We start from the raw sequence: 27,212 nt of genomic DNA on the forward strand, positions 1-27,212 counted from the left end.
CAGTACTGGCTTAAGCACAAAGCTAACTGGATGACTTCGGGGCATTTAGTTTCTCTTAGCCTTTGGAAGAAGGCAATGGCAGACTACTTTCTAAAAATGTTGGTAAGAAAATTGCAGGGATTTGTCCAATAATCATAAGGCATCAAAGTACATGCACACACACAGGCTTTTTACAACCAACTATATGAATGCATGCAAGTATGAATATCTAACGATGTTAGAGATCTGCACTTCCTTTAAAACTTGTGTGCAAAAACTGTTCATTTAAAACATTGCCTGCCTCAAGAACTGGCACTTTATTAGCAAAGATGTAGAGAAAAGGGTTAAGTACAGAGTTGTTTTATTTTTATAAAATGAAAAGGGGAAGTACATTTTACCTTATTTACAGCCCTGAATTATTTTTATACATCCCAACCTTTGTCTCTTTTAAAGTCTGCATGCCACACGGGAAGATTAAAGCACAATTCAGTTTACCTGAAAATCCTGTTCAGGCATCACTTCCAGATATGTATCTTTCTTAAGGATTAAAGTACTGAAATGAAGATTCAAGAACTTTCCCCCCTCAGGGGTACCAACCTGGTTGTGGTGTCTTAATTACTATTTGTCATCATATTGTGTATTTCAAAGAACTGTTACAACTATGGTAAGGAAAGGCACCGGGGAGACTCTCGGGAGCTCTCAGAACACGATATGTCACCTTATTCCCTAAAATAAAAAACATGAGTTTCTTGCCAGGATTGAAGATACATGACCTCACCATTTAGAAAGAGGCTTAAAACCCACTATCTATGCATGCTAAGGTGGCCAGGAGGAAAAACAAACAATAGACATAGACATGGGCTGTATATAGTTCCCATCTCCACCAAAATATAGCTACAAAATGGCTACATTTTAGTGATTTAACTTTTGTTTTTTATTTAAAATAAAGAGTTGGAAATGGAACAAGAAGCTTCTAAGTGGCTCCTGTTACGATTGCTACCCTCAACCACTACACTTTCACACAAACAATGCTTTCCAGATCATTTTCCCTTTCGAGTTTACAATTGGGAATCAGTAGTTTGCTTTAAAGTTCTTAAATCAGGCCTAACTCAGCCATAAGTAAACTTAAGGCTTTTTACAGGGTTAAGAGTACATATAACATTTGTTCCACAAAAAAGATGGAAAGGTTTAGCTGAAATAGGACAACCCTACCAATACTGTCTCTGAAGCTCTCCAAATTGAGCTTGTGCATATTCTCTTTTTAGTGCCACAACACACCTATTGCCATTTATTGTCCATGCTAGCCTCAAGTACAAAAAAGATTATCAGTTCCAGGCTACTCAAAATGGGTCCGTGTGTTTCAATAGTTTTACTGAACAGGAAATATCTATAAAAATGCAATTAATTTATTGCATTCATCCAGTAAATTTGCCTAAATATATTAACATATTATTTATGTTTTCTAAAGTTACATTGCTAGTAATTGCTCATGCCAAATAGGGGACTGCTGTTTTATTTCTTGGAATCATAATTCCACATAATTTCAGGATGATTTATTTTTCGTGCTGAGAAACAGCCTTTTGAATTCCACTAACACCTAGTGCATATGTAAGGCCAGCAACAGAAACAGAATGGCACAGAGAAAAAAGATGGGGCATGGAATGACAACTATCAGTCAAAATATGTAATTTTTATTATCTTGGGGTGTAATTTTTCCTTAGTAATTACAAAATTAGATCCATGATTCCAAGATAACTTTAGGCTCTGGCATATCAAATAGTAAAATATGAAATTCCATGCCAAGCGTTTCGTTATCAGTTTGTGATTCTACATGAAGGGAAGAAAATTTTAAAAAGGAGATTCACCATCTGTATACTATTCTGGTATGGGACACGTTTTCCTTTGTTAAGCAAGAGCAAAACAAAACAATATTGGCAAAAGTAGGCTTTGTGTATTAACAGACATGATGGGTAGGATCAATATCTTGGTTTCTTCTCCTCTTCCCCATCCAGAACATTAATTCATAGAAAAATCCTAAAATATTTACTCATATTTCAGTTCGGGGATTGAAATGGGCAAAAGACAAACCAGGATGGCTTTAACACAGAGCCCTATGTAGACAAGTAACCAAAAGCTAATAGCAGACAGCTGCAAGAAAGATAAACACAAGTGGCAGGAAGTTGTGTTTAAAGTGGGAGAGAACAGAGAAAATACTGGGAATCTTTAAAAGCTAGAGGCATTATAGCCATTCCTTTATTCCTTTTAGTCTTGGATGGAAGAGAGAATCTTGTTTTGTTCAGCCGTGTTTTTTTAAATCTGAATTGCTCTCCTGAATGTAATGTTTCAAATGCACAAACGAACAGTGATTTTCAAAAAGAAAAATAAAATTTCTCTATGCGTATCTAATTACACGCCATAGGTACAAATAAGGTATATTGCAGTCTGCTTGAAAGTTTTTTCTATTTGAAAGGGAAGTAGTTTGGACACTATTATTGACTCTGCCCAAACAAAAGGAATTCAAAAAGTTTAGGTTTAAGAGCTTTTAGGTTACTAAGGGACTTTTGGATTTAGTTTAACCATAGTGGCTCAACGATTAATGATGCTGAGCTTGTCAAGTGAAAAGCTGACAGTTCAGATTCGAGACTTGAGTGATACGTGACGGGGTGAACGCCCATTACTTGCTGCAGCTCCTGCCCACCTAGCAGTTCAAAAGCATGCAAATGGGGATAGATAAATAAGGGATTAATTGGGAAGGTAACAGCGTTCCGTGTGCTTCAGCATATAGTCATGCTGGACACATGATCATGTAACTTCTTTGGGTAACACTGGCTCCCTTGGCTAAGGAACGGAGATGAGCACTGCCCCCTGGAGTTGGACAGGGAACTGAACAAGGAAAATCTTTTATTTTGTGTTAGTTAACAATCTTCAGCAGATTGAATAGAGAAAGGTGTGCATGCACGTGTTCTAAATAGATGAGACTTAGGTACTTTTATTCTAATCATTCGTTCATCCTTGAAACAAATCAAAAGCACTGAATAGAGAAAGAAGCAAAAGTAATGTTGAAAAGCCTACGTATTTAATTGAAGATCTCCTTTGACCAGACTTAGAGAAAATTCTGACTCAGCAACAGATTTTGCATTTCATAAGTTTATTTGACAGAAAAAATCTCCTTGCTGTACATATCAAAAAAAATTAAATGCTTTTAAGAAATATGAAGAAACTTCTGTTCCCACCCTCCCTGATTTAGGGTTTCTCAGCTTCTTCTCAGCAAAATTTCAGTCACCTTCCCCCCCTAGAATGCCTGAATGCCCCTGTTCCAGTTCCAAACTTAACCCCTCATGACCTGGCTCAGCTGATCAATATGAAATAGTCTCTTTTGAGGGAGGAATAAAAAGGAAAAAGAGCACTGCATATTAAATTCGTTTTGTTCTGGGGGAGGAGGAGGAGCAGGAATAGTTTAACCCTCAAGTTTGCCACCACCAAGAATCGACTCCACTGTCACAGGCTACTGACAGAAACTGTCTGCTTTTCTTCAGAAAAGCTTGATAGAAACAGTGGGGAACAGAAGAAGGAGCTACTAAATAGCACTGCCTTCCATCTAATTCTGGGTTGGTAACATGCACTCCAACTTTTTATTACAGCCCTCCACCATTTCAAAGGGGGAGGGGGGATCTGAGAAACACTAAATCGAACAGATTAGATCACATATCCCTCTACTTCCCACCCACCCATTTGTGTGGTTTGTTTAAAAACCTTTTATGTCTAAATCAACAAAAATGAGACAGCTCTCTCAAAACACAGAAGTAAAGATTTTAGCTGCAAAATGCACAGGAAAAAAAATGCTCACTGGAGGGGGGGAATCAAATAAACATCACCAACTGTTGAAAGAAGAGGAAGAGGAGCATAGAGGTTGCAGATCCTGGTGGGTGTTGAGCAGAATGTCCAGGGACAAGGGGAATGTAGCTGCCGACAAATGGCGGGCAATAAAGACAGGGACAGTAAAAGAAAAAACTAATGAGAATATAAAGGTGATGGCAAATGAAGAGACCTCCACTCCCCCCCTCATGCAAACACACTGGTTTCCAGTGGACATCAGGAGGTGGGGGGGCTCCCACCTGGAACAGCACTGGAGGCTGGGGGTGGCGCAGTCTGTGGTTGCGAGGACAAGGACTTTCCGCTCTCCAAAAGGCTTACGGGGACCTTGGGGAGAAAAGGGAGGAGAAAAAATTAAGCAATGCAAAACAAGTTGGTAACCTTTTGTCAACTAACTGCTTAGTGATCAGTATAACTATCTACAAATATTTTAAAGTAGATTGTATTAAGGAAACATGACCACTGAAAAACAACTGGTACAAAGATCATGACTGAAGAGAAAAAAAGGAAATTCAAAGAGGGGGAAAAGTGTATATATTGAAATGTATAATGCCACGATTGGAACAATTTTAAGAGCACAATGTATTTCCAATGTACTAAGGATGAAAACAGATTAATATAATGACTTCCATATATTTAAAATCCACATATACAGAAGATAGAGAAATAAATTATAGCAAATTTCCTCAACAGTATGTAAAAGGCAAGTCTTCTCCTTTAATTCTCCAAGTTGAGGAAAGATAACCAATAATTACTAAAGTGGCAACTAGCACCAGAAACTACCACCTTCACCCATTACTGCCACTAATTACTGGCCTTTGGATACGGTCATTACAAAAGGAATCAACTACCCTTTGGAAATAACAACAGGAATATAAGGAATCTTTGATTTACAATCACAATTGACCCCAAAATTTATGTTGCTAAGTGAGAAACCCGTTAATTGAATTTGTCCCATTTAATGACTTTTCTTGCCACATTTGTTAAGTGAATCACTGCAGTTGTTAAAGTTAGTCACATGGTTGTTAAGTGAATCTGGTTTCCCAATTGACTTTGCTTATCAGAAGGTTGCAAAAGGGAATCACATGATCCTGGGACACTGCAATTGTCAGAAATATAAACCAGTTGTCAAGCATCCAAATGTAAACACCATAACCATAGGGATGCTGCAATGGTCATAAATGTGAAAAATGGTTATGTCACTTTTTTCAATGCTGTTGTAACTTTGAATGTTCACTAAACAAATTGTTGTAAGTGGAGGACTACCTGTATTTGCTCTTTTCCATAAAGAGAAAGAAAGTATCATTGAAGTCCTCTAAATTTTTATCATACCAGACTATTTTAAGAACCATAAAATATTATATATAAATTGTCACCTTCTCATTTTTGCTTCTCATCCCCTTTTCTCTCTGTGTGTATTTTTAGATTACAAGTGCAAGGGCAGAAAATGAGTGGAGTTTATTATGGAAGCTTATTATGTCAAGTCTTACAGATTTAAGAAGTCAGCTCTGATAAGTTTCAAGAGAACAAAGGAATAAATGCTTCATCTTTAGCTCTCTGGATCTCACCAAATCAATCAGGAAATGAAGCAGAGCATTTTCTGAAAATGGGATGTGTTCAGACTAAGGACTCCACTTTGTGTGATGACTCCTCCAGATGCTTCCCCAGATAGCAAGCTCAGAGGGAGACAAACCACTTCCAGGCATGTCTGGAGGGGAGTTGGTAAATGGCTCCAAGCAGCTGTGTAAGAGGGATTTGGCTCAAGTACAGCTGCGTCAAGACAGCCCTAAGGCTTCAGGTGGTGAAAATATGGAGCTGCTGCCAGTCAGTGATGAGGAAGAGGAACTGCCTTCTGCATCTCATCCAAGAACACGCAGGGCAGAGAAGGTCAGCCAGATTACTCGCAAGGAGAAAGCCTTGCCCTTCTGGATGGGCTGCACTGGAAGCTGGTTATTTAACACAACAGACAGATGGAAGTGATGCTAGGAACAATGTGTTCATTTCTTAGCTGTGTATTTTCTGCTTGTCGTGATTCTTGCCTCACTCTGGATTGACGCCTTGACTTGGATTGTGCCTTGTGAACCCTCTTGTATTATGGATTTAATTTTGTCTGGTGGGTTTATTTTGATTAGGAATCTTTCAAATGCCTTGTGGACTCATTGGCCATTTGTCTGTGGATTAGCATTGCTCTGCTTGTGGCTGGGCTTAACTGGTACAGTTCTGGGTTTTTGGTGAAGGCAGTTGTGGGGGAAATATTCATAAACACATTAAACCAGTGAGAGCAGGACAGCACACTTTGAAATTAACAGAGTCCCCAGCTGCCTTAGGTTGGCAAGAGAGCTTAAATTTCAGAGAGCAAGTGGATAAGAAACATAGTGTGTATAGTAACAAATTAGCCATTTACTAGAAGAGAAATTAGCAAGGATAACCCTCTTTGACTTCCAGTCTAACCAAGGACATTCTATCCATCATTATCTCATCTTAGCTTCGTCTTTTTCAGACAGGCCCACTAAGCAAATAATGCTCATGGAAATAAAGATGATACTGGTGCTCTGGCAATTTATTTGAAGCAAACTGTTTATTTATATCTAGATGTAAGTGAGAAGAATTCACAGACTTCAAGCTGGAGATTTTAGGATTAAAGACACTAGCACAATTTCACCATACCTTCAGGAAATGAGTAGGAACACAGTGTCAGAAATAACAAAACTATAGTAAGTACAGTCAAGTCAATTGAATCGTTACATTTAATAGGACTTTTAGCAATTGTTAGGTATTTCTAAAACTAGCAAGTCATGCTCGTTACCTTGAAGTTCTGCGACGAGGAGCTCGGGGACTGGGAGATTTGCGTCGCCGTTTTCGCCCTGGAGACCTGCTGATGCTTCGTCTGTTTCTCTGCAGGGACCTCTCCCTAGATCTGTCTCTGCATAGAGAATTAAGGGTATGAAACTGACTTAGATTCAATGTTAAATGTATTCTGAACTAATCCTAAACAATTTCTCAGCCAAGGGAAGTAAGACTTGCTGAAGAGACTTACCTACGTCGATCCCTTGGAGCAGAGGGCGGTTGGGCAGGAGGGGAAATCTGACGCCGTTCTGCTGGGGAGTAGCTCAGAGAGCGGGAATCTCTCAACGAATCAATTGGTTTTCTAGGGCTGCGTGACCTTGCGATAGAAAGAGCCAGTGGTTTTAAAAAAATGATCAGAAATGGAAAAAGACACTAACTGGAGAAATGGATTGAAGATGAAGGATTGGCAGAGATAGCAAATGTAATTGCATTAATTAGGGGAAAGAATATAAATAATTTGTGTCCGCCTGGAACCTTTTTGGGACTTTATACTCAAGAGAAAAAATAAATAAATTTTCATTTTAGATTTTGACAATTAAGTAGTTCACTATTAATAGAAACAGTAAAAAAGTTGATATTATAATTGTATTATGTATCTCACTGTAATGAAAAAAATCTGGGAGTCACTGCTTTTTATTTCTTCCTTTTCTTTTACTTTCACTTTATCTATCTTTTCTTTTTCCCTTCCTCCTTTTTTCTGTTTTTATTTGTATTTTATATTAATATTTTTAATTAAAATATTGTAAATATGAGAAACACTACTCTAAAAAAAAGAGGACCATCAAAAACAGTATAAAGAATTTTCCCTCTGTGTCCATAGGAGAACATGGCAAAAGAAGATACTGTAATGAAAATACTATCAGTTATAAGCTGCAACATTCTTAACAAATATTTTTAAAGTAATATTTTGCAATTTTTTAAAAGTACTTTGAGGTACAGCCAACCACGTACAGTCCTATTGTAACTGATACACCTCTACCCAAAATAGCTAGTGCCACAAATCTTTCACAGCTCTTTTAGCATTTGGCAGTCTTCTTGGACTATTTCCCCAAGATCTCATGGCATTTGTACTAAGCATGTTATGCCAGAAGCCATTCTAAACATTCAGCAAACAGGACAAACTATCTTCTTAGGGTGCCAAGTCAAGGAAGGGAAGGGAAGATCTAGTTCACCTCCAAACTTCAACAACACTGTCAATAAGGAATCGAACTCTGAGCCTCAGGTGCAAAGGATTCATTAGCAGAATACTTACTTTCTCTTCTCTGGAGATGGTTTCTTCTTCAGGGGGCCCTTCACCACTGCCTGGAGTCCTGTTTTAGGCAATGGCGTGGAGGAGGACGAAGATGATGAAGAGGAGGAAGATGAGGAAGAGGAAGAGGCTGAAGAAGATGAGGACGAAGAAGAGGAAGAGCTGCTGCTTGTACTGCTTGAGCTTTGAGAACGGCACTTACGTTTGCCCATTTCTAGAGGTTGCTCATCACTTTTTGTCTCTTTCAGCACTGGGCTTGGTGGCCTTTATGAGAAAAGTAAAGGGAAGAGGGTATAATTAAAGATTGGGTGGCAGCAACTGAGGAAAGTAGGTTCTGCCAGGTTAATTAAAGAAACTCACATTTCTGAATGGGCACAGAAACTTCCAGCTCATGTTGTTTATGGTAAAAGTCCAGGGAAACAACTGATTTGAATCTTTTAAAAGTTTTTCTTAGCAACATATTCAGCCTTTTATCAGTCACAAAATAGTTATAAAAGGAAACCTTATGCGTCACAAAATGACAGCTTTGATTAGAATAAGCAGTGGAAAATGCCACAAAGAAAAGTAACATTGTTACTTCTTACCACACTAATCCTCCACCTTATTTTTTTTCTTTTTTTCCTTACATGTATAGGTATTTCAAACCAAGCGCCACATTGCAGCCTCCTTCCAGATATGCTCCTGAGGTTTATGAGAAGCATAGAAACATTACTGGAAATAAAGTAAAATTGAAACTGATAACATTTTGTAACACACTACTTTCTTTTTCTTTAATTAAAAAAAATCTATCATGCTAGGAACTCAGAAGCTTAGGCTTTCAACTGATAAAGACTACTGCTACTTCATGGAGACTCATTTCCAAGGAAGCAGAGATGAGTCACTTGTATTAACAGATCCAGAATTTAGGCTACTCTTGCAAACAAAAAGTAATCATGACTAAACAGCTTTCCAAGCAGCCAAGGATTCAAAATAGAAGAATGTTTTAATGACAGGTTCTATCAAGCTCTCTTGCTATCCCATTAATTCTCTAGCCATTTCCTTGCTCTGCTATTCCAAGTCTTCAAAAAAAAACCAACCCAACCCTAATTCTCCACACTATTATCTTGAAAGCAGAATTATAAAAGTTACAAAAGCCAAGACTGCATTTAGATTCTGTTAAATATATATTTTGCAAAGAGTATCATCCATTTTTTGCAGGCATACTCTGATGCAGTACAACTCTACAAAACCTGATATAGATAATACTGAGCAAAATTAGATTCTCTAAGAATGTACAGTACAGTATCTATTAGTCATACCCAGTAAAATAAGCAAACGCAGCCTCTGGTGGACAAAGGCCATCATTACAATCTTTCAAAAGTATGACCAATGAAGAAGCATTTCTGAAAGGTCTACTCTACACAGTATCAAGTCTACACACTACATATTGAACAGTCACTTGGTTGATATGGGCAGCTATAAAAAAATTGAAGAAAAAACCAAACATATGAAGAGATGAATAAAAACTTACGTTTCAATTGGCAGTTATTAATATGAGAACCGAGGAAAATAGATGCTGGAAGATATACACAGTGACCAGGCTCAGTAGTACAGTCAGCTGCATGGACACTGGCAAGTTTTGGATGTCCCCATGTACGGAGTGTCAAGTGGCTATCCCTCATACCAGACTAGCCATGTTCCTCATCTGGCTCCTATTCTCTGAAATCATCTATCACCAGAAATTGTCTTAGACTCAAGAGCGACTTCGTTGCTCCTTGAGCTGTTTCCCTCCCGTATCACAGCCAAGCAGAAATATAGAGCTCATTGGCCCTTTTGTATTGGCTCATATAGGAGACCAGATTAGAATTCAATTGACGCAAGAGTTCAATCAAAACTTCATTTTTTAAATGTAGCAATACTAGAAACAAAAACATTGGTTGCGTTATACACGCCTGTATCTATTTTATATATTTGCACAGAATATCTGAGACAATGTTTACAGACTATGGGTATGCGCAACATCTTTTTATGGCAGAGATGTCATTCCGGAGACTGGGATTAGAAGGGATATAAGACATGAATAAAATGAGTGAATGTGCATATATACATTCTAACTGACCATGAATAAACTGGATGTTGGTATTACCAGGCAGTGACTGCAAGTGGTTTATCAGACATGGGAGGGAAAAAGGGATTATTAAGAAGAAAGGTTCTTACTGTTTCGGTTCAATCTCAACCTCAAGATCCTTTGTTGCTTGGTCATGGGGACTGGACTCAGATGAGCTGGACTCAGAATCAGAAGTTGAAGAAGATGAGGATGAGGAGGAAGATGAGGATGTTGATGAACTAGTAGATGAAGCAGATGAACTTCTCTTTGCCTTCGAAGGGGCAGGGGGTGGAGGAGAGGGAAGATCAAGTTGTAGGACTGTGGGACAGCTGCTCCTGGTGTCATCCTCCATGGCGACAGAAGACAACTGCGACTCGGCCTCAAGGGTAGGTAAGTGCCCCTCAGACCTGTCTGCTACTTTTCCTTCAGATACAATCTCTTCTTCTTTGGGGGACGGCACTAGGACAGAAATCAATGCTGGTAAGGGGCTTGAAGAAGCAGAGGAGGAGGAGGAAGCAGAGGAGGAGGAGGAACGGGACGACAATTTAGCTTTTACAGGAGAGAGGGAGCCTGCATGAGAACTGCTTCTCCCTGACAAAGATGCACCAACTCCTGCATCATCTTTCATTATAGCTTGGTGCATGCTCTGATTCCTATCTCCTGGGCTGTTTCGGAGGGCTATGGAATCACCATTCTTTGATACTGGAGGCAAGTCATGTAGCATAGATGGATCAGGAGAGAGGGCTTTTCGCAATTTAGGAGATTCCTCACAAGGTGGAGTTAAAGCGCAAGGAATGGCAATGTTGCTTTTGCTATGCCACAGAGAAGAGCTTGTTGGCTTCTCTTGGAGGTCAGACTTGGGATATCTCTCTAGAACAGGAGGAGAGCGAGACTTTCTTCCTGGAGATGTGCAGGCTTCCTGGGAGCCTGATCTGGAATGCTTCCTCACAGGAGATGACTGACAATCAGGGGATACTCTGGACCCAGTGCCTTTATAGGATGCTGTTACACGTGACGCATCTAATCTGGGAGGTGAACGGGATGCATTTCGACTTGTTGCAGTCCTCTCTGGGGACAATGGCAACATCTGTACTGGTGATTGGGAATGACCTCTGTGCAGTAGTTTAGATTTCTCCTGACGAGAAGAGGATCTTGAGCGGCTTCTAGCTGGAGAGGAAATTGACCGTTCCCTCTGCAACAAACCCCGAGATTTATCTCGTCGCCTGGAGAGTGAACGGGAGCGACTCCTCCAGGAGGTAGAGCCAGATCTTCCTTGTCGCAAAGAAGGTCTGGGCCTGTCACCATAGGATGATGACACAGACCGATATGGATGTGTGCTGGTGCTTGACTTCTCTCTGGAGAGTGATCTGGACCGTCCTCGTCTTGGAGGTGTTTGAGATTTGCGCCTAGGACTCACTGGTGATATAGATCTCCGTCTTCTTGTAACTGGTGTTCTAGATTTTTCTCTTGATCTACGTCGTCGTGGAGGGGTTCTCGATTTCCTTCTAGGTCTTGGAGATGACCCAGCTCTGCAGTGATGTCGGAGTGGTGTTCTGGATTTTATTTGTGACCTTGGGGATGACCCAGATCTACGTCGTCTGGGAGGTGTTCTAGACTTTATTCTGGGTCTAGGAGATGAGCCAGACCTACGTCGTCTTGGAGGTGTTCTGGACTTCAACTTAGGTCTTGGTGGAGACCTGCCACGCTTTGGGGGACTTCTGGATTTTGGTCTAGATTTAGGTGGTGACCTTGATGTTCGCCGTCTTGGAGGTGTTTTTGATTTTATTCTTGGTCTGAGCGGTGACACAGATCTGCTCTCAGATTTCTCTTTCCATTCTGGGGAAGAATCTGAACTGCTCTCACTAGACTGTATTTTTGGCTTCTCTTTAGTTCCAGGATAAGAACCTGATCTACTTCTTCGAGATGCCTCTTTAAAAGACCCTTTCTTCTCTAAAGGTGATCTGGGCCCCATCACTGCAGCTTTAGAAGTTTCTCTTATTTCTGGAGAAGATCCAGGTCTATTGTGCTTAACACTTGGAAATGTGCTGTTCTCTGGTTCTGGAGAATATACTTTGCCTTGCATTGGGGACGAAACTGATTTATTCTTGTTGATTGACAATCCTGCAGAGCGACTAAGTCTGGGAGGTGACTGAGATTTATCATCTTCTGGAGATGTTGATGAAGAAGTAGAAGAGGAAGAAGAGGAGGAGGAGGAAGAAGAGGAGGAGGAAGACGACGAAGAGGAAGATCCAGATCTACTTCGCCTTGATGGAATATCTGTTTTTTTAAGTACTGGTGAAGACTCAGGCGGCATTTGTTTTGAGGAAGATTGCAATTTTTCTTTTCCAGAGAGAGATGAACCTGATTTACTCTTTTGGCATGGAAGTGAAGTACTTTCCATTACTGCCATAGGACTGGATTTTTTGGGACCTGGAGAAGATCCGGATTTTGTTTTAACTTCTTGGAATTTCTTTTGCTTTGGAGGAGTTTTGGATTTGCCATTTAGTTCAGGAGATTGTCTGGATTCACTTCTCCTGGAGGGAGATTTCTCTTGTGCTGCCTGAGGGGACTGTCCACATCTGTCTTGCTTCAAAGGTGAAGATTTTGTCATCTCAGGAGAGTATCTTGACTTGGTCCTAGTAGGTGATCTTGACTGTTCTTTGGTCACTGGAGAAGAGCCAGATGTGCTTTGCCTTGGAGATGACTTAGTCTTCTTTAACTCCAGAGAATCGTTTTTGCATTTATCCTGTGGTGAAGAAGATTTCTGCTTAATTTCTAATGAAGATCCAGATGCAATTGGTCTTAGAGGAGAAAGTGATGTCTCTCTCAAAGCTGGAGGTGATCTAGACTTGCTCTGCCTTCGGTGCGGGGATCTAGGTTTTTCTTTTGTTCCTACAGATCTTCCAACTCTGCTTTGCTGTAGTGGAGATTCAGACTTTGATTCAGAAGCTGCTCGCCTTATTGGCGATAAGGAGTTTTCCTTTGCTGATGATTGACTGGAACTAGACCGACTTTGCCTTGGAGATGATCCCATTTCCTTTTTCAGCATCGGGGATGATCCTGCCCTTGGCTTTGTTTTCACTTCTGGAGAAGACTCAGATCTGTTTCGCCTTCTTGGTAATCTTGTCTCTGGTTCTGGAGAAGACCCAGATATACTATGTCTTGAAGGAGACTCTGATTTCTTTCGCAGTGCTGGAGAGGAACCAGATCGACTTCTCTTTGAAGTGCTTCTAGCTTTTTCTTCAGCTGCTGAAGAAACATCAGACTTCCTTATAAGCCTTGGAGATGAACCACAACTGCTCTGAGGGGACAACCTGGTTTTGTTTTTGAGTGGTGGAGGTGACCTGGATTGGCTACGCCTAGTAGGTGATCTAGATTTCTTTTTTGGTGTCGGAGAAGAACCAGATCTACTTCGCCTGACACTTAATCTAGATTTCTTTTTTATTCTTGGAGAACTAGAACGACTGCGCCTTGGAGGTGTTCTTGATCTTTTCTTCCTTGACCTTGGAGAAGAACCTGAACGACTCCTTCTTGGAGACAACCGAGTTTTCTTTTTAGCTTTCGGAAGTGATCCAGACCGACTACGTCTGGGAGATACTCTTAACTTTCTTGATTCAGGAGAGGAACCAGAAAGACTACGTCTTAGCACCTTTCTAGATCTTTCCCTCATTCTTGTAGATGAATCTGATCGACTTCTCCTAGAAGTAATTCTGGAAACTTTCCGATCTGGAGATGACACAGATCTGCTTCGTCTGGCTGAAATCAAGGATTTCTCTCTTCTTGGAGATGAACTTGATCTTCCCCTCCTGGGAGGTGTCCTAGTTCTAGATCTGCCCCTTCTCGGTTGTGTTCTGGAGCGGGATCTTGCTCGCCTGGGTAGACTTCTTGATCTAGATCTGCCTCTTCTTGGTGTTCTTGAACGTGACCTCCCTCTTCTTGGTGGTGTTCGTGATCTGCCCCATCTTCCACTGTTTCTGCTTCTAGACCATCCATGCCTTTGAGGAGTTCTAGAACGAGACCAACCACGCCTTTGAGGTGTACGGGATCGACCCCATCTGGGTGGTGTACGAGAACGTGATCTACCCCATCGCTGAGGTGTTCTTGAACGGCCTCGCCACTGGGGAGTTCGAGAACGTCCCCTTCGCAAAGGAGTACGTGAACGGGATCGAGCACGTCTCTGAGAACGAGATCTGCCCCTTCTTGGTGGGGTACGTGTACGTGATCTAACTCTCTTAGGTGGAGTCCGGGACCGCGATCTACCTCTACGTGTAGTGGGTGTTTGAGAGAGAGATTTGTCCCTCCGACTAGCTCTTGATTTGGAGCCTTTAGCTGGTGGGGTGCTGGATGGTTCACGTCGAGATGTCTTAGAAGACTGCTTTTGCCCAGAACGAGAGATTTCAGGGGATGAGCTAGATTTCTCTCGCTGGGTAGAGGCTTTATCTTTGTCTTGTCTTTTGGGAAGGATCTCTGGAGAACAGTTGCGAGAAACTGGAGCAGGTTTAGTTGATGGGGAAGGAGAAGAGGAGGAAGAGGAGGAGCAACTACCACTCTCTGAAGGAGAGGGGGAGCGCTGAGGTGTAGAGTCCTCACAAGGCATCTTCTTCAATTTGGTCTCAACAGCCTTAGAAGTAGATGAGGAAGCTGTAAGCTCCTCCTTGCTATCAGGAGAAATCTTAGCCTTGGATGGTGGAAGAGTCCCATTACGATCGTCTGACTGTTTCTTAGCAGATGGAGAGGAACAGGAAGGAGACCTCTTCTCTTTAGAAGTGGGACGCTTTTCTCGAGAATGATCATTTAGCACAGGAGAATGATGCATGCCCTTTGGATCATGCTCAAGTAAGGGGGTGGATTTTCGACCCCCATGCCGAGCAGACTTTCTATCCTTGTCTCTTTCTTTCTCTTTGGCAGGAGATGAAGGACTTGGAGAATGCTGAAAGGTCTCATGTACTGGAGAATGCTTGGATAATTTCTAAAAAGGAATATAAAAAACAGTAACTAGAACTATCCTTTAGAAAAGCAAAAAGGCTCAGCAGCCAGCTCCCAACTATATTACAAGCATTTTGAAAGTGAAAAGATCACTAGGGTTGTAGTTTAATCCTAAACAACTCATTAATTAGCTGTCATTTTACAACAGCATTTCCCAACCTGGGTGACTTTGTGTGGACTTCAACTCCCAGAATGCTTAGCAATGGTATATTCAGTGGAAAATTCTGAGGGTAAAAGTCTACACATAGCAAAATGTTGGACACACTATTTAACAAACTATAATTAGATTTTAAGTTTGCGGAACACTGCTTTAATATATTAAAAGAACAACTTAGAACCCATCATTTCTCCTCTCCAATTTTAATCAACCAGTCAGTATTCCTAAGTCTTTTTGTTCCAAGTGACTTTATTTATGTAAATGTTTCTCTTTCCCAATGCATATATTATTCTTTACCTCCCGCTTTTCTCTGCTTTCTCGAGGACTTGTGCTCCTGCCTCGCTGGACAGGCTCAGCAGAAGATGAACACTCTTTTTCTCCTAAATTTTTAGAAACCACTTCGGTGCCCTGTTTTCGTGAACTCGACGGAGACTTGCTCTGCCGTCTAAAGAAGCTCCTTTTTTGAACAATGGGGCTGCCTGATCTGTAAATGAATAATGATTAGAAAGTTAATCCACAAGAGTCTGCCCAAGTTTAATAGCTACTTACAAGACACAGAACCAAATTGTACCTGCTATGAGAAGCATCTGATGAGGAAGAGCCATCTGGGGAGGAAGAGCGATCCCGACGGTCTTTCTGAGATGCAGACTCACTGGTGGACCTGAGAGTTAATGAGAAACAGTTGACTGCAAAAAAGATCAATTTTAGTTGCACAGCACAGGTAGAATAGGTGGTTTTTACCTCTTCCGTTTCTTTTCCTTGGATTTGTGTTTGCTCCTGGGACTTGGAGATCTGGGGGGAAAAGTTTGTTTTGAATCATTCTTGAACAGTAACGTATGCAGTTACTGTTTCTCCCTCTGTTTCTTTCATATCCTTCAAAGGACATCTATTCTAGCAATATCCAATAATAACTGTCCCTAACACACCAACTCCAAATTCAGTCAGAATGTGAAATTTAGATATACACACGCAGCTTACAAACACTGCAGAATACATGGGATCACACATCTGCTGCCTACAAAATCTTAAAGCAGCCTCTTTTCCCTAAGATCAGGATCCCATATAGACACCATTGTTTTAAGATGTTGAAAACAAGTGCTACATTTGCAACTCTCACACATTCTAAGGCACCTTTGGAAATTAGACCTGTGGAGCCCTAAATTATTGAAGTTAATTCATCCTAGCTTAGGTGATTCTGAGAATAAGTAAACAGAAAGAACCACCACTTTCTACATCCAAACATTTTTAAAATGGCTAATGGTTATTAAGACTCACCTATGCTTCCTTTTCTTTGATTCTGATCTAGAATAAAAAAAAGAACAGATGTTGCAGATGTTTTTAATTATAATTTCCATCAGTGGCATTAGTGTGTCTAATGAACACGAATTATAGAATTTGTGTTCAGCACCAGATTTCCTGTTCCAATATTAGACTTTATTCCCAAGTTACCAGAAAACTGATGTCATGCCCAATAACTTTAGGAAGGCAAGGCTGATGTTCAAAATTGATGCTGGATTACAAATGTGAATTCTGCCCATGACTCCCATCGAAAAGGGTTTTAAGCAGATTTCTGGAAAAGTAAATGCAGCATACAGAGTGAGAAATACAAGCCTATCAGATAGCATGCCCCTAATTTTTACACAATCACTTTATACCACAGAAAACAAGATTGCAAGAATGCAAAATATATATATTTGAAAATAGCACTAGAAAATAGTAAATCATTGTCATAATTAAAACATGATGTCTATAAAATCTAATCCTCACACTAGGAAGCCAGTCATTTTTACCTCCCTACAATCCCATTACCTGTGTTTCTTTTTCTTTGAGCTTTTTTTCCTTTCTCTTCGAGAAGGTGATCTGCTCTCAGACCTTGAAAAGCCAAAAGGGCAAGATACATTTTCTGAGAAACTTTAAAATATAAGAGTTTCTTTTCTTACTTCTAAATCTAAATTCCCCCCTCCCCGACTGAATCTAATGAATCTGAAAAAAGAATTCAAGTGTCTTGGGCTCACCCACCCACCTATCTCTGCCCTTCTTCTTTTTCTTCTTCTTTTGTTTTGGAGATGGTGACCTGGAACTGCTAGAGTCTTTAATAAGACTGAGGAGACAAAATCCAAATAATAAATAAAATTACAGATGTCAATTCACAATATTCTACATAAGCAGCAACCTATTATAAATCCTATCTTTCAGTACTTTTTCTTACAAAAATATATCTCACAGGCACAAAAGTCAAATATACACAAATTCTAATTAAAAATGGAAATCAATCATGAATTATCTAATAATTAAAGGGGTTTCATTAAGATATAATATTACTGCCCATGTGCAATGCTTGTTTAATATTCCCTCCATTTCATGTACTTTATTTGAATTTCTCTTTTTAAAGTCTCTTAAAAGCTCGCTGTGTTGTTCTTTTTTTACTGTAGAGACATAACCAGAGCTATCTTATCACCTCTTTTTGCTTATTTACTTCCTCTTACCTATATTGCTTCTGCTGCTCTTGCTGTTGTTTTGCCATTGCAGCTGTTGCTGCCTCCTTGGCCCTGCGGTTGGGGTCAAAAGAGCTGCCATCCACATAACTATCACTGATCCCAAAAGCAGCTCGCAGCCTCTCATTCTTCTTTTCATTGGCCTCAGCCAACTGATGAGTCTCTGTAATACTGGAAAAGAAAAGTAATAGTTAATAGAACAAATATATCATAATACAAGGATTCTATCAATAAGCATATTGAAAGACAGCATATTTTTTAGAACAACAGTTTATCTTAAGATGAAAAGTAGCTATCATAACAAAACTACATAAAATCCACAAATGCCTTATTTACCTAGACTTCTGCTGTTGTTCCCCCTCTTTGACAACTGCCACATCTTTTTCTAGAAGCATCATCCGAAAAGTGGCCACTTTCTCCTGAATCTCTCCTTCTCCATACCTATTGCATGCATCAGAACAGAATTTAGTGGGTTACAAAGAGATGTTCAATTTAAAAGCTAAATCACTCCAATGAGTTATGAAAATATTCCTAAAATGCATGGATTATAAAATATCCAAGAATTCACCTTACAGAAAGTACATAGCTTACTTAGCATAGAATATTGATTAAAACCAAAATGGAAACAAAAGTTTTAGCTCAAATTCTGCTTCTATTTGGACTCTTTTAGAACATCTTCACAAATCATTCAGTCTCCTAAGCCTTCTGGCCATTAATCTCTGAAAAACGTGGCCAATAATAGCCTATCTTACTGGACTATTATTCTATGTATTACTATTACTGCATACTACTACCATGAATTTCTATATAATATTCAAAAATGGTTTACAATATTAGGCATTGTTAGTACAATACATATTATTTTCAACCATTTTCATTTCTAGTATATCGCAAATCTGATTACTCAAATTTTAAAAGACTTGTAATAACCAAAGTTCTACTAAGTATGTAAAAATTTTATTCTTAAATTTTGATAAAGAAATGTTTTCTGAACAAATTCCACTGCTCAAAATGAAAACTGAACATAAAAAAACATACAGCTAACATCCCAATACTGTATTCCTTTACCCAATACATAGATATTATATTTACAATACTTGTTCTGCTCATAATTTCAAACAAATAATAAATGATAAATAATAATCTGTGTCAAAGCCCAGAAGGGAGAAATTTTGGATGCAAAGAGTACTGATCATATCATTACCAAATCTGTATATTCTAATAACACTGTTCGTTTATTTGCTCCTACTAGTTGACTTATTATTCTCACTGCTCTTCTCAATCATCCGGATGTCTTGAAAATGTCTTAGCTTTGACCATCCTGTAACAACTCACCCTTGCTCTTCCATGAGCTCAGCCAGTTCTAAGCATTTCAATTCAACCTTCCTTTTGCGCTCGTGATCCAGGATGTCCTGGTTGGGTTTTTTAACCAAAGATGACTCCAGTTTCCTCAGCTCCTCTTCTGACTTGTAGTCAGTCCGATCCTTCTTGTGACGCACTGCCGAGAGGTTCCGTTGCACGTAACCGTTGGTGCCACTGCCCCGGGGAGTGGGGAGTCCTATCCCATTGTACATGGCTCTCACAGACTAGCACCTTTGGTGCCTGATACTTAAAGACAGTATAGAAGAGCAGAAGAAAAAGCAAAAGAAAACTTTTTTCACATCACCATATGGATATATCCACCATCTGCAATCAAGACTGCAGTCTTTTTTAATGAACTGATTACTTTTCCTTTTTGTTAAAAGTGCCTTATTCTCAAATCCATTTCATGTCCCAGACAGTTACACATTTTATCACTCTCTCTTATTCTTCCTGGAAAATGCCTATTTTCTCCCTATTCATAATGTATACCTCACCACCAGATTCCATATTTTAATTTTCTTAACAGTGGGGCAGAATTTAATGGCACATGCTTTCCAAAGGAACCCTTTTATTAAATAATTTCATATGCTCTGCACAACTGCAACCACTCCCCAACTATTTATCAGCCTACAAATTTCACCCTTATTATCAAGATCTAAACACCTGGATTCAGATCTATTTTATCTTAATATATATCCTGTGCTCCAAGCATACATTTATTTTTTTAAAAAAAAACACCTTCTTTATATTATATACATATCTGGTTTATTTTCAATGGTCCCAGTTCAAAATCCCCTTCCCAATAAAGGAAGCAATCCTTACTGGGACTTACTTCAGAGTAAGAATTGGCCTGCACAATTCATCCACTAATCTTTTTATAAGCTTATCATAGAACACCCCCTCCCTTTTTTAAGGCTGAACAACCCTATAAAGCTACCCGCTATCCCCTAGATCCTTATCATTTACTAGTAATAATGATTTATACGGCATTATCCTTCTCCTTCCTTTACAGGATCCTGCTTTCTTTTCAAAAGCTGATTAAGTTTATGCCTTCTACTCTTTAAAAGCAAGCTCTCCAGTCCAGCTCAGTCAGCAAACAACATAAACACACATTTCCATGTCTTCTCTCTAGCAACATTATAACCGAAACAGCTTGATCGGTGTCTTTTTTTTAAAAAAAATCCTTAGACTAATCTAACAGTCTGGGTTTGGATGGTGGTCCCACATTTATACATATTAATCAGGCCCAAAAACTGATTTGGTTTTTTTTTTCTTTTTATTTAGCCAAAGGCTGGGTAGGTGTTGCCATCTGTTGTGACGTTTACTTCTTACCTTCCCTCCGAAAAGTCCCCAACCCTACCGACCTGTAAGGCCTAGCCAGCCCCCTATCCGAATTCCTTGCCGCCTCAGGCCCGATCTTCCTCCGTGGAAAGCATCCCAGCCTATTAGGCCTCCTCCCTCAAAGGCCCGCAGAGGCCCGCGATTCACCTTTACCCCTGGTGCTGCTTCGAGGGTCCTCCCTGCCTTCCGAACGCACGAAGGGCAAACTGGCTTGCCTCTTATTTCAGCACCCGTGTAAAGGCCACCCCACGTTACACGTACGTATACACACACCCCGTGCCAGAGGCAACTTCTACCCTGCCCCCTCCACCCGCAGACGTCTCCAGGCCTGCCCCGCCACCCCGGGCTCCAAGCTGCTGCTTCTTCACGTCCCTCTCCTCGCACAGCCCCACGTCCCCCGATCCCTCCTCTGCCTTTCGCCTGCGCCACTCGCTCGCTCACCCGACGCAGCAGCAGCAGCAGCCGCCGCGGCGCAGGCGGAGGGTGAGGGGAAGGGGGAGGGGGGGCAGGAGATAGCCTGGAACCTCCCCCCGTCCCCTCCAATTCGCTCTCGCCTGGAACCCTCTCCGCCCGTTGGCTTATGGGAAGTGAAGTTCGCAAAACGGCTTGGTAGGTCCTCCCTTCCCGCAGAGGACGAGAATAAAGACTACTCGTCCCGAGATGCCTTTCAAGCAGCACGAAGGTCGGCCGCCATTTCCTAAAGCGCTCTGGGGGGAGCGAGAAGGCAGCCACGGGACCGAATTTTCTCGGTTTCTCGTCTCGCTTCGCTCCGAGCTTTTCTCCCTGCCCTTTAGTCGCCTTCGCCTGACAGACAGACGCATACGCGGGACACTTTAGGAAACACAGCTCCAATCGCGGGGGGTTGGAAGAGGGAAAAGGGAATGTAAATATCCGTTCGTCCCGTCAGCCACCGCGCTGTTCTAAATTAGAATTGAAGGGGAGTGTAAATCTCGCGAGAATTTCAAAGCAGAGGACATGTGCGTTGTGTCTACGTTCCTGAAACGGTGTTCCTGTGAGAGTGGGTTTTCGGAGAATGCTGGGAATTATAGTTCACATACGCTTTTCCTGTCAAAGTTGTCGCCCCAGTAACTTTCATATGCGGACTACAGATTCCAGCTGGAATTGCGAACTCACTTCCTCAGTCAAAAAAAAGGAAGTAATTGTTTTCCTAGAGAGAATTCCCCGTAAAGCCCGATGGAAAACTTTTTTAAAATCTTCCGTACTGCTGCAGAGGGCGGATGAAAGCGAAAGCCATGCTGGTTATGTTTTCCCATCATGCACGGTCCTTCTTCCATTTTGTTTAAAAATATATGTGCTGTTTTCTGTTTCACGATGTGATACGTTTTGAAAAAAAGTGGTAGTATTAATTTTTAAAATCTGCGTTACCAAATATAAGGAGACCTGCTGGGAAATTTGATTTTTTTTTCTGTTAATAGGAAATGGATTCAGACTTCCCTAAGCTCCCAGAGGCCCCTCAACTCTTAACACATCAAAATATTCTAAACTGCCCAAGAGTTGCCAAGACAATGAAAAGACTTAATGGTGGAAATACAGAAGACGTCAAAATGTGGGATGGTTGTTCAGTCTCACAATAATACAGCAATTCATGTGTGCTAACTTTACTTAAAACTATTTTCAAGCTGCTATGCTCACATTACCTCATATCCTCAAACAAAATCCATTTGTGATATAATATAATGGGTGTGTTTGACCTAAACATGATTAAACTGGTATGCATCACTTGGCTCAACTCAGATTTTATGGAATTTCATGATATATTGAATTATTAACAAATCGCACAAGCTGTCTTTATCATTTTACCAAATGATTGGTTCCCTTGAGCTTGATACATCATGTTAATATAGCCAACTTTGAGAAATCCTTTCTATTTATTTACAGACTGGTTTCTGGCACTCATCTGAGAAAATGAGTATTGCATGTTGGAAAAAATGTCAAACTGGGTTCAATTCCAAGTGGAGAGAAAGACACTGGAAACATGGAAACTGCTTGGAAGAATGGTTTTAATGGTGAAGCAGAACCACATGGTTTGAGGTCCTGATGCGTGCAGCACGTGCATGCACAGTTCAATGAAAATTGTTCTGTGCATGTGCAGATGTCAAAAACAAGATGGCGGCAGCGACAGTGGCGACCAGAGAACCGGTTCAGGGATATGGCAGGCCTGAATCGCTGCCAGTTCCGGCAACCCAGGCCACCATACCACTACCACATATATACACGATATATTTATACTGTCTCTTGGGCTTTGAACCTGCTTCCTGTGAAAGGAATGTATTCCAATTAGTTGTCAGACTCCCATGTGGCCATGCATGGGTAACTTTGTAGGTTGTCCTGAGTCCCAGGCTTGGTTAAATCTTGCTGGGTGATGTAATGAAGGGACTTTGGGCAATTCCTACTCTGGCTTAATGGCTTTGTCCTGGTTTGGATCTTGAGTGAGGGCTAATCCTATCACCCTGGATCTGAAGGTCTTTTGTAGATAAAATGGCCCAGTCTTTTGTCTCGTAGATAAGCTAGCACCAAAATATCTGCTGGGGCTGAGTTTCTCTGTCTCTTAAGATTTCTATTTTTCTTTTAGGGGAAATATTTTGCCTTTTTAATATTTCCTAGAATATTTCATTTTTCTAAGAGAATAGCAGTAGCAATAGCAATAGCAGTAGACTTATATACCGCTTCATAGGCCTTTCAGGCCTCTCTAAGCGGTTTACAGAGAGTCAGCATATTGCCCCCAACAATCTGGCTCCTCATTTTACCCACCTCGGAAGGATGGAAGGCTGAGTCAACCCTGAGCCGGTGAGATTTGAACCGCTGACCTGCTGATCTAGCAGTAGCCTGCAGTGCTGCATTTAACCACTGCGCCACCTTGGCTAAGTGGGGTGCTAACTTTCTACACACACTTAAAGAAAAGGAAAACGGTATCTCCAGATGTCTATGTGGGTTCAGTTCCAAGGTGGAAGAAAGACACTGGAAACATGGAGACTGCTTGGAAAGATGGTTTAGTGGTGAACAGGACCACATGGGTTTGAAACCATATATTAAAGTCATATACACACATATACGAGCTTTCTGTTCCTGTACAAGAAATGTATCCCATTGGCTGCCAGACTCCCAGGGGGCAAAGGTCTTAGCTAACTTTATAGGCTGTCTGTGTCCCAGGCTTGGTTGAATCTTGCTGGGTGATGGGCAATTCCCTATTGTGGCTGAATGGCTTTTTCCTGAGGGATAATCCCATCATCTTGGAGCTGAGGTCTTTTATTTTGCGGATAGACTAGCCCAATCTTTTGTCAATGTAGATAAACTGGGACCAAAATACTGGCTGGGGGAACAGAGCTGGGGTATTTTGCTTCTGTTTCCTTTACGATTTTTTTATTTCTCTTAGGAGAAATATTCTGCCTTTTTAATATCTCTTAGAATATTTCATTTTTCTAGGAGAGGAGCGGTAGCTAACTTTTTAATATTTCCTAGCTAACTTTCTACAACAGTTTCAGTATATATTCATTAGAATAAAGTAGGATAGTAAAAAAGGTTTTTGCACAAAAAAAGAGAAAATACTCCTTGTAAAAACTGTTCTCTGGGAAGGGACTAATGACCCATCAAGCGAATTAATGACCCATCATGCAGTAATGGAGAACTGTACCAGGGAGCAAGGTGGTATGATAAATTGCAGGTCATGTCGGAGGTGATCTTATAAGCACATTCCTGTATCTAGTAAAATTGACCACAGACTATATTTGCTGGAACAAAATGGATATACCGTATTTTTCAGAGTACAACACATACTTTCCCCTCCTAAAAGAAGGTGAAAATGTAGGTGCGTCTTATACACTAAATGTAGCCAAAAACACAATGGTCAGCGGCAATCCCTGCAGCCTGGAACAGCTGATTGGGGGTATTCCAGTGGTGGGTTTCAAATTTTGTTAGAACCTATTCTGTAGGTGTGGCCTGCTTTGTGGGAGTGGCTTGTTGGCCATGTGACCGGGTGGGAGTGACTTATCGGCCATGTGACCAGGTGGGTATGGCCAACTTGTAAAATGTGGTGAAACTCACTTAACAACGCTCTAGCTTAGCAACCAAAATGTTGTCTCAGAAACTCTGGCATTTGAAGCACGCAAGTCTTAAAGCTGTCAAGTTAACAAGACCCTTGCAGCCCTAACCCTTTAGAAAAAAACCCCAGGGGTGTTCAAACTTGACAGCTTTAAGACTTGTGGACTTCAACTCCCAGAATTCCTCCTCTCACTCTTCATCTTGGGCTGGGGGAGGGAGCTGGAACCGGTTCTAAATGGCACTGTAGATTTGTGGAATCTCTTCTATAGAAGAGGTTAGAACTCGCAGGAACCCACCCCTGGGGTATTCCGAGAGGCTGATTCACCCGCTAATCAGCTGTTCAGGCTCAATCAGGCTGCAGTAATGTGCTGAAGCTGACCTGGCTGTTCACTATTTGCTGCAAGGATGTGTCAGAGTTGCAGCAGCAATCACATTGAGAAAGCACACATAAGTAACTGATTCAGCAGGATTCAATAACTTATCTTTATATATAACACATTAAGTAAATATACAATACCAAAAGCAAGTTTTCCAATGTGATAGTTCAGTAGAGGAAAGAAGTTTCTCTTCCAGTTTTAGTTTCAGATATTAGCACAACATGCAGTTTTACTACAGAACAAGCCACACCCTGGCTTCTTGCTCTCCTTCCAAACAGCCCTCAACTCTCTCACACACTGACAGGACACTAGCCAGATGAATACATGGATGCTGGTAGGCAGAGGCAGAATATTTGTTTTTCTTATTTTCCTCCCCCCAAATTAAGATGTGTTTTACACTCCGGTGCACCTTATAGTTCAAAAAATACGGTAATTGAAATTCACTTTTACAATACTTGAAGTACACCAGCACGTTAAAATCTCATAAATCAGCTAACTGGATATCTTTCAAGTAACTGATCTGCAGATTTTTTTTCAAAGGTTCCTGGGTATAAGGCAGATAATGGTAAAAGTATTCCCAGGATATTAAAGGCAAGTAGGGTCCCAGAGGCAACCTCTCCATATTAATATAAAGCATCCTGTAAGCCACCTTCCAAATGAATTCATCTACTATTTTGCACATTTCTGTCAGACAATTTGGTACTATTTTTGTATTTAAACTTGGATTTTTAATAAAAAGAAATGGTTATTCCTTCAGTGACTGAGTTCACAAATAAGCTATGGTTTCCTTAACAATGATAAGTGGAGTAAAAATGGTTGTTTGGATTTAGATAACTCACTCAATCAAAATCAAAGAAACTTATGATTTAAGGTGATGTCTGCCTCAATATCACCCAGTTAGCAACAGGATTTCATCAACTGAATTATCATTAATAAAAGTGAATTGTGGACTAAGTCATAGACGTAGTGCTATTGTGTAACTTCCACTGTCATTCCTCACAAGTGACATTTCCAACAATGAGGGAGGCATAATGCAAGAAGAAATCTAGACATACTGCTATTGTATAACTTCCACTGTCATTGGTGGGGTTTTTTTTTTGCACTCTGCAAACCTCCCCAAAACGATCCATTTTTCGTGAAAACGGGCCCATTTTTTCAAAAAAAAGGGGCATGAATAGCACTTAAGAGGCTTGTAGAGTGCTCCAGAGGGTTGGGGGTGGGACAAGCAAAAAACAGTCCTTTTTTTTTGTGAAAACGGGCCCATTTTTTGTCAAAAGGGGGCATAGATAGCCTTTGGGAAGCTTATAGAGTGTTGCTGGGAGGCAAAAATGGGCCATTTTTTGCTCATTTCTGTCCTCCATAGCCCCCTGAAAGCCTCCTACAAGCTATGCACGGCCAGTTTGGTAAAGGGGGTGGAATTTTGAGAGGCAAAAAATGCTGTATTCGGTGTATAAGATGCACCCAGATCTTCACCCTCTTTTTTGAGGGAAAAGGGTGCATCTTATATTTTGAAAATGTACGGTAAACATTCTACAAAGAAACATTCTGTAAGCCACTTTGCAAATGAATCAAATTCATCTATCTGCTCTAATTTATTGCTATTTATGTATAACCTGCAATTGTTCATTAGTGTTTCCTATCAGCAGTCTTGATATGATACATTAATTTTCAGGCCAATGCTGCATGATACAATTTGTCACACTGTAAATCTTCAGGTATTCAGCCAACAATGCATTGTTTAAATACAAAAATGCATGGACCTTCATGTTTCCAGGCAACACCTCAAGCATTTCTAATACATTTATCTATAAGTTTAATCAACCGAGGGGACATGATACATCTTGTCTTACTGCTCACAACGGGTTTAATAAACAATTGTTGGACAAATTATAACTTGGCAATATATGAGAATGCAGTGTTTTAGGACATGGCTAAGTTGCTATATGGCCATGATGGCGAACCTATGGCATGCATGTCACAGGTGGCATGCAGAGCCCTGTCTACCAGGTGTGCATGCGTGTCTCCCGCTGGCCAGCTGGTTTTCGGGTCACGGCTGTGCATGTGTGGCGTGTGGGATGTATGTTGGAGACATGTCTGCATATGTGGGTGATGGGGGGTTGTCCGTACCTGCACAGGAGGTGGGGCACACACGGGGCATCACATGTGGAAGTGCAGGGAGTGGGGGAGCACAGGGGGGTCACATGCGCATGTGGGGGGGGAGCACATAGGGGTCACACATACATTGCATTATGAGTACACAGGCACGCAGTGATGAAAATGTTAGCCATCACTGCTATGTGGTGCCCATAAATAGGAGAAGTGAGAGTCTTTTTCACAAAACTACAAGTGTGGGTGTATGTAAACATATTTTCACGTAGGATTTAAGATATTTTATATGAGA

General features: G+C 40.8%; 1 protein-coding gene across 4 annotated transcripts; it reads right to left on the bottom strand.

The window, feature by feature from the left end:
• Positions 1-3,110: 3,110 nt before the first annotated feature.
• On the bottom strand, positions 3,111-20,957 carry SRRM2 (serine/arginine repetitive matrix 2). 4 transcript variants are annotated; one of them, XM_087713757.1, is made up of 15 exons: positions 20,817-20,957; positions 19,008-19,280; positions 18,009-18,113; positions 17,664-17,843; positions 17,201-17,278; positions 16,987-17,049; positions 16,453-16,479; positions 15,919-15,969; positions 15,749-15,838; positions 15,475-15,661; positions 10,145-15,003; positions 7,952-8,212; positions 6,890-7,015; positions 6,659-6,775; positions 3,111-4,179 (listed from the first exon to the last, which is right to left on the bottom strand). In XM_087713757.1, the coding sequence occupies exons 2-15, from the start codon at positions 19,244-19,246 to the stop codon at positions 4,170-4,172; spliced, it is 6,393 nt and encodes a 2,130-aa protein (XP_087569883.1). In that variant the 5' UTR covers positions 19,247-19,280; positions 20,817-20,957; the 3' UTR covers positions 3,111-4,169. The 4 variants fall into 4 exon arrangements, with proteins under 4 accessions (XP_087569883.1, XP_087569884.1, XP_087569885.1 ...); XM_087713758.1 differs by lacking the exon at positions 20,817-20,957 and adding an exon at positions 20,523-20,702; XM_087713759.1 differs by lacking the exon at positions 20,817-20,957 and adding an exon at positions 20,367-20,503.
• Positions 20,958-27,212: the final 6,255 nt, after the last annotated feature.

Source organism: Thamnophis sirtalis, unplaced genomic scaffold (genome assembly GCF_051295495.1).
Source record: "Thamnophis sirtalis isolate CommonGarterSnake01/CBP01778 unplaced genomic scaffold, rThaSir2_p1.2 scaffold_4, whole genome shotgun sequence".
Lineage (NCBI taxonomy): Eukaryota > Metazoa > Chordata > Lepidosauria > Squamata > Natricidae > Thamnophis > Thamnophis sirtalis.